Here is a 13,800-nt window from a genome sequence, read left to right as displayed (position 1 = left end):
GGAGCAAATATTAAAGATAAAAGGTGAAAGTAAAAAGACTAACAGTAGCTTGGATGCTGCATGATTTATTCATTGCCAGTTTATATCTGGTATCAACTGTTAGCTAGTCTTTCTGATGATTAATCTTTATTGATGTATTTCTAGAGCACTCTGAATTAATAGATATTAAGATAGCTAGGAAGACAGCTTGTGCTTATGCTTTCAGTTTTCTTGTTTGTTTTCATTACCTTTCTCAGCTCTCTTTCCTATTTGAGCAAGATTTGTAGAGCTGATCTCAACTTAGCCTACTATTAATTTTCTGGTTCTTTCAAGAAGTACACTTGCCTTTTTAGGATAGTGTCATATACATATTCCATAGATATTCTGTGATCAGAGAATACCTGGAGTTTCTTTACATGCAGAGGTTTCCAACTTATTGTTACAGTCCAGTTTTAAAATTATTAGAAATGCCTCTGCTTGAATTGAGGTACAAACAATATCATATGTCAAAGTTAATAGTATGGATTTTATTTGATTGCAAAAAAGAGAGAGATAGACAGAGAGAGAAAGGAAGAGATAGAAATAGAAAAGAGGTAGGAAGACAGAAAGAGAGTGACAGACACAGAGTAAAGAAAATATCAACACTGTGGATCCCACTGTCATCCTGTTGATCCTCTCCAGCTGGTCTTCTTAGTGGTCAAGGTCCCCTTGAAAAGCATAGAATCTCATGAATTAAGATATGCTCAGGCCAGGTGAGAATGCCCAAGTATTTCCCTCTGGATGGATGGGGGGGCAGTTTGACAGTCTCTTGCAGCAGACTCTGGCTCTGTTGCATCACTTTGCATCATTTTGCATCACTTTGCATCATTTGCATCATGTGCAGTCCTGTGGTGCAAGGCCTCAGGAATAAGAATGCAGAATGCTTGGGGGGGTCTTTGATGGGCCATCACACCCTCTCAACTGCCTCCCATGTGAATGTCCCACGACCTGTGGGGTTGGGGACTTCACAGCTGGGCCAATTCATTTAAGGCAGGATGAGTGTTCAGTGCCTTCTGAGCAGAGGTTATGCCATGCACCCGAAACCTCTTCCCATACCCTCAGTTGCAGGGACAGTCTGGGTAAACCTCTGTGGCTGTGGTCTTCCCCACCCCAAACTCAGACAGAGATGATTCTCAGCGGAGCTGCTGGGTTTGGCTTTCTCACTGGTGCATTCTTCTCCCTCAGCCTGAGGTGACTTGAACAATAGTGTCTACTGTATACCTTATCTGGGCGGCTTACCTCACAGTCCAATGTTCCAGCCAGACATCTTCAAGGAGGGGTGGGCTTCTGTGGTTCTAGCTTCTTTATACAGTTTTTTGCTATAATGGGTATAATTCCTTCATAGCAATGTTTAAGTCATGAACCATTTAAGTCCCTCACACTTATTTAGCTCATGTTTTTCTGGATAGTACCTAAAAAGTACAACGTGCTACTGAGTTTTTCTCATTCTTATTATGCAACTTCTTGAATGCTATCTTGTGAACTTTATACTTGCCAGCAGTTTTACGGCTTCTTTATTCTCACTCTCTATCCCAATGCTTCTGCACCCACGCAGAAGCCGATTGCCTTCTGTTTTAGCCAAGATTTCATGTTCTTCTAATTCTTTCTCATGGCTTTACCATCTCCATTGTGACTAAAAATGTTCTATGTGGAAACCATCAATGCCTAATCAAACTATTTTGCTGAAGCATCCTTCCTTTCCTTTATTTGAGCAAAAATGATCACTTGACCATAGAAAGGTGTCAAATTGGTCAAGTATAATTGTATTCAGACTGAATGCATCATGCAGTTCATACAGAGCATATTTATCATCTGCCATAACTGTGTTTTTAGCCATTTTCTTACTATTCAAAAGCTGTGCATTAGGTATCTGGTCTTTTAGGGGTGGTCTATTATAATTGCTGATAAATCTCAAGACTGTTCTGAGATTGTGAACCTTGTGGCTTCTGGAAGATTACCGTCCTTAACAGCGCTATTTCATGAACTTAGTAGGAAGAAAGGGCATAGCATAGTTGAATTTCCAACAATTCACTAATGAAATCTGCTGTATTTTTTTTTTTTCTAGCTTACAAGAAGTAGAAAGTAATCCTGATAGTCTTACACAAAATTGTTCTTCCATGCATTGCATTAGGCCTTTTTTCACTTTCCTTTTTTTGTTTTTCCTTAAAGGGAATTAAAATGGCTGTGAAGTGTAATGTAACAGTGACAGAGATTGTGAACCCACTAAGATGAAAAATTTAAAATTATACAGAATTGAGCATGGTATCATGGTATTATAAGGTAGCAGGTGGTAATATTTAGGATGTACTTTGGAGTCCCTGCTGACTAACTAGAAAATGAATCTCAAAATTGTATCAATGAGTTGACTCTGAAACAGTCTTAATAATGTTTTACATACATGTCTGATGCTTGTCTTCTCTAGGGAGAAAATTTTATTTTAAAATATGGTGGCACTTTCCTCTTAAGTATAGCAATAACAAAAGAAGATCTGTGATAGACTGTGAAAATCGTTGGGTTAGATTTCATGTTCCATATTGTAAAAGAATTTTGTAGAGTAGATTATCAAAATCTCATTTCTTTTGTGAGATCCTTTTCCTATTTGTCATCATTTTTGTACCATTACTATGACAAACAAAAATATCTATGTTTTATCAGCCAAGAAACAAATATGTCATATCTGGGTTTGTCACGTGTTTACTTTTTTACTTTCTTCCTTCCTAAAGTCACTATGAAAAATTCAGAAAACAAAGTAACATGGGCACGAACTACATCATGAATAATGTGGCTCAGTGCCATGGAGAGTGCAAAAGGACCAGGATCTGGAGTGCCATCCAGACTTATTGCTTTCCCAGCATGAGAATGGGAACCTCCAAGTCCCATTTAGAGCAAGTTCCACAAGACAGAGCTCTCTGCCATTCAGGCATGGAGCCCAGACTCCCTGATGGGTGAAGGCAGTGCCAGCATGCTGGCTGGAAGGAGCAGTTCAGCAGGAATTTAATGAAGCTGGCTGAAAGAGATGGAGTTCTCATGGGATTGAAAACATGAAAAGCAGTAGAGCTGCTGGAGAAGATGAAAATTTAACAGGAAAGTCTTACAGATATGAATGCTTAGCAGAAGGTTCACTAGAAATGAAAGCAACTTTTGATACAGAAGAATAAAAAATGTTCAAGTTAGAGATTGCTAAGCCAGTTGTTAATGGGCAACTAAGAAGGCAAAGATTATGTCGAGTTGGAAAGAAGTTTTATGACTAGAGCAAAGGATATGTTGACCACAAACAGAGATGTTCTTAGCAAGCAGAAAGAGGTCTCAAGAAAAGCAAAAGATACCAGAGGCAAACGAAAACATGTTTTTACCAAGTAGAAAAAAGGTCTAAGAATTTTCCACTGCAAGAAAACAGAAAAACAACTTTAAGCTTAAAATGTAACATACTAACTCAATATGATTGGACAGTACTAACCAAAATATTGTAAAAATTGTAGTTGTGATAGGCTATAGGTAAATGTAAAGGTATTGTCTATGATGCTGATTGGTTTTTATGTATTAAGATGCTCAGTAAAGAAAATTGTATAATGCATTTTAACCAGAGCTAAAGCAGCTTCAGGTTTTGCCTGTAAGCTGATACTGACAGCTTTAGGCTTGGCTCTGTTACCCACACCCAATCGCAGTTGTGACTTAACTGTGCTGTGAAATAAACAGCACCTTTAAAGAGCTGCCTGGAGTCCTGTATCTCTCATTCAGACTCTTACACACAGTTTTCTACATAGCCCTTCCAGACTGTAACTTCATTCTCAAAATAAATTCCAGCAGATGCGCATGTACAGTAGGATGAGAGGACAGTGAGCAATGACATTTAAGGAACCAGAGACCCCCAAGAGCCTGCAGCTCTGAGGCAATGCTACAGTTCCTTGGGTTGCTTCTCTCAGCTTGGTTGCTTATCTCACAAAAAAATGACAACTGTTTCCTTTGATAAAGTAGTCTGCTCTGACTAAAAATAATATTTCCATTTTGTTTTCTTTATATGTCACATGATAAACTACAGGAATACAACTTAGTATGGAGAAGCACAACAAATGTACCCAGTTTTTGGGTAGAAATTTGTAAGGAGTCTTTCAACTGCACACTGGGCAACTGGAAAGAAAGAGGAGGATGCTGGCTAGGAACATTTAAGATATTTATGTGCTTTTGATCCTTCTTTCTAATGAAGGGAGTATGGATTCATTTACAGCCTGCTGAAAGAATTGGAAACTCTATCACAGTCATTTTGCATACAGATGTCAAAATGAAACATTTTGTATAATAGGAATAATTGCATAATGTTTGGGCAACTGCATGAAATGATTCTAAATCAAGCTGAAAATTTCAAAAGACTTTGAGGAACTTGTAAATGTTTGGAATGAGTAGTAAAATGAGATAAGAGTATGATTTTCAAAATGGGAAGGGGATGGGCATCTTTATTTGGGGGCAGGCATGAGAAATGTATTAGGAATATGCATTGAGTTCTCCCATAAAAGCAGAGCTGGGATTCTGGTGGAGGAGGTTGTCCAGGGCAGGGATAGAGACAGAAGGAGTTGTGGTGAGAAGACTCCAAATAGGAGAAAGCTGAAGAGAGTGTTGGGGAAGAATAGACCATGCAGATGATGTTTTTTTTTTTTTTTCTTCAACAGCGTCTTCATGCTTCTTTCCTCTCCCTTCTCAGAAATGAGAAATCACACAGCTCTTAGAGGATGCTGAGCCTTGAGTTCCTCTTCTATTTTAGAAGCCCCACTTTTGTGTGGTGAGATTGCAAGATGGCTTCAGGCCTCCCCAGTAGGCTTCAACCAGGTACCCACCTCTCCTGGTTGTTGTGTACCAAGGGAGACACCTTGATACACAGTGGTCAAAGTGGACCTCTGGAGATAATCGAGCCCAACTACATCCTCAAACCACACCCTCAAAGCAGCACCCTCCAGCGACACCAGGTCTGGTCAACTGTGGCTTTGTTTAGTCAAGTCTTGAATAACTATTTAAGTTTTTCCTTGGGTCCAACCCAGAATGGAAGTTGCAGTCTAGGATTATGTACTTGTAAATAGGGTTGAGAATGTTCCAAGTAGTAATACAGGATCCTTTTGTCCATTAACAGTGGGAAACACTTTTTTCTTATCTATTTTGCTGCCTTGGCATATTTTCCTTCTTTGTCATGTGCATAATGGTACTAATTGTTGAATAGGGCCAAGGTAACACTGAGTAATTCCTAATTGGTTTGGTACTCACATTTTGACTTGCCTTGGGGTCAAAATGAATGTTTGTTCCTCCTCTACTTTCTATTGATTCTCCAATGCTGTGAGAGAAAGAAATTTGAATATTTTTCTAAAATGACTGTCCTTTTCAAAAATAGCTAAGTCTTCATTGCTGGTGTGTGGAATCCTTTGAACCTCTCAGGGGAATCCCGAGGCCTTGCCCTGGAAGAATATACCATAGAGTCTCCACCTAAGCAGAAAGAAAAGATTTCCCCCATAGTGGCCTGCAACACTATGTGTTATCTACCTCAGTCCTGTTCTTCCAACATGCCACTAATTCTCATGGTTTCTCCTTTCCCTGTTTCCCCATTGATTGTGATAACCCTGGTAGCCAGACCCATTTCCCTATAGGGCAATGCCCTTTGCCCTGCCTTTTGTACTGCCCTTGTGCCCTCAGATCACTGGCCATTGACCCCTACTTAACCTTGTGGACACCACATGGCCTGATCTTTTGTCCCTGATCCCCTTCAGTGTGTTGGAATAAGCCTTTGCTGGAATTTATCATACAAAAGGCTCTCCTTGCCTCCCTTTGCTGAGCTAGCCATGGTGTGTGTGTGTGGTGTGTGGACTTCACAGCTTTGCCTGAACGCCTACCCAAGCAGCCTTTCCGCAGGAGATGCTTACTGGGAAATTGGTAGCAGCAACCACCACCTAAACCCTGCGTTGTTACACTAGTGCAGTAATCATTAATAATCAGGATGATACAAATGGCAGAGGCAGCCCAGTTTGACATTTGAAATCCCAGAACAGGACTTGGAATGTAAAATGTTGGAATGAAGGAGATCTAGGTCCTCACCAATCATTTTCTTTTCTTAGTGAGATTTCTGCAGGGAATGAAAAATCATTGACTGACAATTACAACCTCTGAAAAGAATTTGCTTTTTAGCATGTGATTTCACTTCAGACCATTTTAATGCCAGGTGAAGATTTACAGCAGAAAAAGAGTGTACAAATTCCTAAAATAGTGTAAGTTGGTTTGTGGACAAAATGTAACATTCTGTGTAGAAAACAGCTGTAATAATCCTTAAAAACATTGTGAATCACGAGAAAAAATAAAATGTAGAAATATTTTATTTCTACTAGAACTTGTGTTTAGGAATATGTCACATGTTGAGACTACCTCAACACAAAATGATTTGTGACCAGCTAGAAGGTTTGCAATGAGTGTTGTTGTTTTATTTTGGTAAAAGTTGTTACTAATTGATTAGTGGTCCCTGTGTTACTCTTTCTAGTTTTTTCTGTCATCACCCATCCTTGTTAGAGGCAACAACCTCTCAAGCATAAATGTTACCATAAATGTGAGTGGTCTTCCATTAGTTTTGTCACTTGTTCCATTCAATGCACTATCCTACGCACCTAGTTTTCGTTTTAGCCTGGTTTCAGACTATTTTTATAATCAGATCAGATATACAGGAGTAAATGAAAAACTCAACAAAAATTGTAGGACTTGCTAAATAGAGATCCAGGCAGAGCCCCTTCTCAAACCTTCCAGCAGCTATATTTTGTGTACATTAATTCACTCCTGCTGCTCCAAAACTCCCAGTCCTTCAGCATTCCTTAGGCTGACCTGAAGGGCAATACTGCTTTGCTTGACAGATGAGATTTTGCTGTAAATGGAAGAGACTTTTCTTATATTCTTTCAAGAGAGCTGGATGGTATCTTTCATTTACTTTTAGTGTTTTGATAGTTTACATTGCAGGCTCCTTTCTTACAGGCTTCTTTCTTACATCTTCCAGTCTCCTCTTCAGGGACAAATCCTTACAAATCCAAGTCAATGCTGCTTTTTCCCTTCTTGGTCTGATAGGTCAGCAGTGGCTGCCCTTTGAGAAAACCATAACTGAATCTTTTCTTACTTGGTGAGTCTGAATCTGCCAGTCCTCTTTGTATAGACTCTACAATTCTTTATCAGTAATATTTTTTTCTCACCTTTAATGAAAAAAGCAAGGTATCGCATTTTGATAGAGGATTTTTCTTATGTTCCCTTCAGGTTTTGTTACAGTGAAACTAATGTGTACAGGAATCATTATTTTTGTAGCCTCCCTTAATACATCTGACTTCTGGACATTTCAATGCTGTCAGGTGCTGCATCCTACAGCTCTCCAATGCTGCCTTCACAGTAATGATTCTTATTACTTACCTGGATTCCATGTTATTTGCCATGCATTGCAGACATTATCTGTGAGTGTTTTATTCATGTATTGTGATTGTGTTTGCAGGCCATAGGAGAACTATTCAGTTAGCACTGCTCTCTGAAAGAGTGTCTCAGTATAATTTTTGTTTGCTTGTTTGTCTGGTTAAGTCTGACTTTCTAGGAAACAGAAGCCTGAAACCCACTCTCTCCATAACAGTTTTGAAATTTACTAATCCATTTCAGCAAAATGGTGGAGATCTTGTTTAATGTGTTCACTGAAAGACAAGTTACAGGGAACATTTAGTCCTTATCAGACATTGTGAATTACCCATCCAGAACAATGCTTATAAAATTCCAGCATCACTTCTGCCATCTTAAGCACCAGAGAATTTAACCATCAATCCAAATTCCTCTCTTGTATGGGTTCTCTATTGTCTGAGAGGTGGTCAGCTCATTTTATAACCCCAGCTTATTTCTTTTAACACAGTAAATAAACTTTCAGACACAAGTAGCTATCAACAGAGCTTAATAAGATCCACTGTGGACAAAATATTTATTTTGGATTGTTACCCAAAATTTCGGTTACCCAAATACAATTCTGCTACAGAAATGTACGTATACTTAATTAAATCAACATAAAATTGACAGAATAACCATTTTTTAGTCATGGTAAATACTTTAGTTAACTGGAAATTGCTGTATGTGTAAAGTGTCAACAAATATTTTATTTCATAATATTCTTTGCAATATTCTTGGTGTACATTTTTACAGAGCTTAAACAAGTCCTGCCTTGGACTCAGATTTCTGGCAGTAGCTCTGGAGTGGCCTGCATCCTAGATCACTCTTGCTCACAGGTTCTTAGTAATATCCGATTAGGTCTATTACAAAATTAATTATTTATTTAATTGATACTAATTTAACAGACATGAGACTTTAACAGATGACTTACTGCACAGGATAAACCAAAGAAACACTACTAGTGGATAACATAGAGTGCACAGCCAAGGTACCTAATATTACAGGTAGTGAAAAAATAGTATAGATTAGGACTCCATGTAGGTTACCATCCAGTTGCTGATGGAGCACACATAGGATCCTTCCTTTCAATTCCCAGGAAAGTAACTGCAGAATTTGCATCCCAACTCGCAGGAGAAGTCCTGCACATTTCCAGGGTGTGTGTAAGAGGTTTCTACCTCCGTGAAAATTTGTGTAGCTTTTATAGTTAGTGATGTGTTTCTCAGTCAGGAATTCCTAGCTTATGTTTCTAGATCTTGCTCTCAAGGCGAGATGTTTATTGTCAGCTGGGGATCTCACCTCCTTGGTGCCAGAGATAACTCACTGCTGGACACCTGTCCAGCCTGGGTTATCTCACCAATCCAGTGAGCGAGGAGAATGTCCAGAGCTATGCATCAGATGATGGACAGAGCAGGTAAGCTCTTCTGTGGTAGTGTGGTAGGGAGAAATGTCCTACTATATATATATATATAAAGAGGAGTAGAATATAGAGTTATCTAATGATCCTTAGCATCAAGACAATGTGACTACTACAAATATACAACAGAACTTTAGTTTAATTTAGAATAATAACTGAATAGAATTCCTTCTTTCAATGTGTCTTCCAGAAAAAACTGTTAAATAAAAAACCCTATGAATAAACTTTGAGTATTATTTGATGGCTTTATCTGGTGAATGTGTGCATGTTAGCAACAAAAAAAGCACTTGCAGATACCCTCTTTCTCAGTGTTAATTTTTGCTCCTTTTTTATTTAATATCAGTTAAAGAAAAGGGGACTGTAGTTTGGCCAAAATATGCACTTCCATGACATCTTGCAGCTGCCATTACAGTGGTTCTCAATTGTCAGATAACATAATCACAGAATAGTTGAGGTAGGAGGGGCACTCTGGAAGTCATCTGGTCTAACGACCTTGGTTTCCAGGATGAGATGCTTCCATCACTTTCAGGACCCAAGGTGAAACTGACTGGCCTGCAGTTCCCCAGGTCCTTCCTCTTGCCCTTCTTGGCTAGAGAAGTGACATTTTCTTTCTGCAGTCTTGCGTCACTTCTCCAGTTACCATGTTTGACTGTTGGAGTGGTGTTACAGAAACATCTGACAGCTGGCTCAGTGAGCTTGTGGGTGTGCCCTGTCAGGGACCATGGATTTACCCCTATTCAGTTTGCTTAATTATTTAATGACCTAATCCTCTTCCACCAAGGGTACACCATCCGTGCTCTAGCCTCATCCATTGTTGTCTGGAACATGAGATTCCTGATCAGATGTGGTTATGTGAATTCATTCAGACCATTGCCATCGCTGAAACTATCAGGTCTGGTGGATAAACTTGGAAAGGGATTTTAAATGGCAAGCATTTTCTGGGTGAAAACACAACTTGAGTAGATATCTAAGGACACCTTACAGCACCTAAGAACAGCAGCTGCAGATTTTCCAGATGGTACTTGTGAATGGGCTAGAATTTGTGGAAAAACTATATGGATCTTTGTTGTGGTTTGAAAACAAACCAAGTAAGAGGCTCTAAGTCAGGAATAAAATTTAATGAGAAGAAAAGGAAAAATAAAATAGAATAAAATAAAATAAAATAAATACAAAAAGAAAAACCAGTGACAGAGTCAGAATACAACCTGATCAGGGTGATGGAAACAGTCCAGACGAGGTGGTCTTCCTGAAACAGAAATCTTGTAGAAAGGTGTGGTAGCTCCAGTCCTCTGGGAATCCAGTGGGTGAGGGCTGCTTCTACTGTCCCAAATCCCAGCTTATATCCAGGTGAGAATGCTTGGCTCCTCCCCATGGGCGGAGCATCTCACAATGGGATGATGAGTCATGGAAGAGAGCCTTAATGGCCCATTAAAGAGAGAGATAACTCCTGGAGGGAGTTATCTCTGAGTCATGCAAAAGGCATCTATGGGCCATTAACTGAAGATGGTGATAGAATACATCCTAAACTACAACCCAGGACAATCTTTATAGTCAATACTGACAAGATCCATGATATTAGAGATCCTTTTTATGCAGGTCAGTGACCCATGCCAAAAATTTCTGTGAGCATAGCAAGAAGACATGCTTAGCCAGGGTTTTGTACTGATGCAGTTCATTAAAGGCATTGCCACACTGGCTAAGATGCCATTAAAACTGCATACTGTTCCACTGAATTGGACAGTGGATAAATTCATCATCCACTCTCACTGCTTAATAACCAGCTGCCATAGTCCTTGTAGTGTAACACTTTCATTATATCCAGGAAGAAATAAGACACACAAAAGGATAGCAAATGGTCCTGAGAAGTCTTTCCCAGAGAGATAAATGCTGCTAAGAATAAAGTAAGTTGTTATTATTAGAAGAACTGTGATGTTAATGAAAAATATGGACAATTATATACTTTTGAAGCTGGCTTTTTCTGTGTAAGTCTGTTTGTTTGTTTGTTTGTTTTCAATTTTTGGAGGTTTTGTTTGTTTGTTTGTTTGTTTTGTTTTTAGTACAGAAGACTTAAAAAAAGACACCCATATAGTTTGCAAGAGTTTGAGATAAATAGTTTGCATTATTTATGCAGTAGACATTTTAAGGAAGCACATTAAGAAAAGATTGTCCAGTTTTCTAGTTTAAAACTTTTGAAAAATTGTCACACACTACACCAATGTTTATATTTTCTTTTAGGAACGTCTCTTGATGAGCCTTTTGCCCAGGAATGTTGCAATGGAAATGAAGGAAGACTTCCTGAAGCCTCCTGAAAGGATTTTCCACAAGATTTACATTCAAAGGCATGACAATGTTAGGTAGGATTGATGTAGCCCATGAAACAAACTAAAGAACTATGAATATTTAGTGCAAGGACAGTGATGTGCAATTGCAGTCAGGTTTCAGAATTTAAAAAGAACAAGCAATATGGTGAAGATTTGTCATTTATATGGAGTAGAAGAATAGGTGCACTAGGAAGATTTAATAATCTTCTCAGAAGATAAGCATGAATCAATAAATGTCTTAGAATAGTAGTGCTGGGAGACTGATAACTTTTTGCAAATGACTAGTCATGGGGTTTGTGCTGCATTATATTTTGGATGAACAGGAATATTTATTCTGCATGGTAGTTTTTACACATTTATATTTTTTGATAGTAAGATGAATTACTTCTAAATTAATAGATTTTCCTGGGTAATAGCATGGAAACACAGAAAGAAAGTGTGATGTAAACTTAAATGTTTGTTTGTCCACATCACATGAGTGTTCCCCCCAGAGATTGACTAAGGCTCAGTTCTGCTTCTTACTCTTGTTCAAAAGTTGACTGTGAGCAAGTGCCATCATTTATATTGCTTTTTGTTGAAGTGCATTCTCATTTGTTATTCTTCTTTGCCTCAAAAACAAATTTCTTAAAGACCTTGTCTGTGTTTTATCACACTACTGCCAAGTGCCTTTCTTCCACATCAGAAACAGCATCAAAGAAGTTTAGTTGGTGTCACCCTTTTAGTAAACAAGGTGCAGTGTTAGTAAATGATGCCACAGAGCTGCCTTGATTCACATGGTGTACGCATGTAACATAACAGTAAAATTCAGCACCTTCTCCTCTCCTTCATCCACTGCTAAGTTTCTTCTCCTAGGACTTAGTCTACCTCCCATTGAACTACCTTTAATATATGCAAGGACTAGTTACTAAGTTGATGCAACTAAAAACATTTCTGTCACTAAGGGAATCAGAGATGTCTAGGATGGGAGTGTTCAGAAGACTGCCAAATTAGGTCAGTTTTACACTGTAAAATTTCATATTACTGAATTAAAAATTAGCAGTTTACTTCATGTTAATGGCTAAATCTTCCATAATATTAATCTCATCAGTTTGCATACAAAACTTGGTCTTTAACAATCATTTTAAAGTTGGTTCTAAGTGCAAACTACCCCAAAACTGAGGCTGAAAATGACAATGTTGTTTACAGTATCTGATGGTTCTCAATTGTCAAAGTCTGACTTGAGACCTCCTGAAGGACACATTCAAAATCTAAGTAGGCTTACTCCTTCACTTTTCTTTGTTTATTTCACATGGTTTTATTCTGTTGCACTCCTCACCAACACCATTTGCACTTTTTTTCTTTTTCTTGCCAGTCTTCCATCCTTGAATGATAACCTGTCTGTCTCTTTGTAGCCAGTTTTGATAATCAAGTCTCAGGTATGCCAGGTTTTGGTGCTTGGGTGTCTTCTACTTTGACCCTTTGGTGATCACAGTCCTTACTATATTCATAAAATTGCATCTAAAATTAAGTCTTCACAGTGCTATGAAACACATGTATACTGTTGGTTGCCCTTATATTCAGGGTAAAAGTAAGACTGATAATTATATCATGGTTAGTATATTTAGATTTTGTATGCATCACAAGTCTCTGCATTCATTACACTGAGTACAGTCATCTCAGACAGCACTGCTTTGCAGTTGATTATAGCATTCCTGAGTTCTCTCTTTTGCTAAAATCTTTTTGAAATGCAACCTCAGTAGTCTTTTTTCCTACATGATATGTTTTTTTCACATAACTACTAAAACTTCTGTGGCTTATTCACTGCTTCAATGTGGAGTTCATAAGAGTTTTTGAATCCAAACACCCTGTCTGGAGAGGTGAATTCATTCTCTGACATTAAGAAGTTACTTTTGGAGCAAATGAAGCCTAAGTAAGATGGAGTAATATTAATGTCACAACCAAGACCCTCAGTTCAGAGCTCAGAAGAGAACTGAAAATAGCATACGTCCCTTCATCATCTGTACTTATGTCTCTTATTTCAGTAACGCAACTAATCTATAACTATAAAAATGGTTTTTAAAAAAGGTGGGGAATAGAGTCCAATAAATACCCAGCAATCTGTGGCTAGCACATCCCAGTAGGCCAGAGTTTCACCCCACAAGTTCTGTGACTGTGCAGATCTGAAGGATGAAGGGGAACTCCCAGCAGGTGCTACCCTGACACCAACGTAAAGAACAACACTACAGCATAACTTTAGCAGGGCTGCTGGTGGTCAATGCCAATAATAAGTGTTTGCTTTACTTTCCTAAAAAGATAAAACCAGCTTTTTTTCCTTCTGAGTAGTGGCAGTTCAGTGATATAATAGGTAAACCTGAGAGATCATTCCTATATTCTTGTGATTGTCCTCTTCGCATCAAGTGTTCTGTAAGGTGCTGCTATTAAAACAAACCAACAGAAAGCCCCTCTATAATTCTATTTTCCAGGGTTTTTTAACTCCAGAGCTATACAGTGGAAAATAGAAAATGAGCTGCACTTTTACTTTTACTTTTGCAGTGCTTTCTTTTTCTCCCTGCAAAATACCTGGAAGTATCAGAGCATTATTCTTCAGAAAAGACAGTCTAAAGGAGGCAGGCATGCAATTAG

At 38.5% G+C, this 13,800-nt stretch overlaps 1 protein-coding gene across 1 annotated transcript in view; it reads left to right on the top strand.

Annotated features, from left to right (window-relative positions):
- Window positions 1-13,800, top strand: part of ADCY1 (adenylate cyclase 1) — a 156,434-nt gene that overhangs the window by 58,474 nt on the left and 84,160 nt on the right. Inside the window, 1 exon segment of the mRNA XM_066323149.1 lies at window positions 11,093-11,211. Coding sequence (XP_066179246.1) covers window positions 11,093-11,211 — 119 coding nt within the window.

This window comes from Sylvia atricapilla, chromosome 1, assembly GCF_009819655.1.
Source record: "Sylvia atricapilla isolate bSylAtr1 chromosome 1, bSylAtr1.pri, whole genome shotgun sequence".
Classification (NCBI taxonomy): domain Eukaryota; kingdom Metazoa; phylum Chordata; class Aves; order Passeriformes; family Sylviidae; genus Sylvia; species Sylvia atricapilla.
The sequence above is the reverse complement of the archived record's forward strand: the minus strand, read 5'-3'. Positions and strand labels throughout refer to the sequence as shown.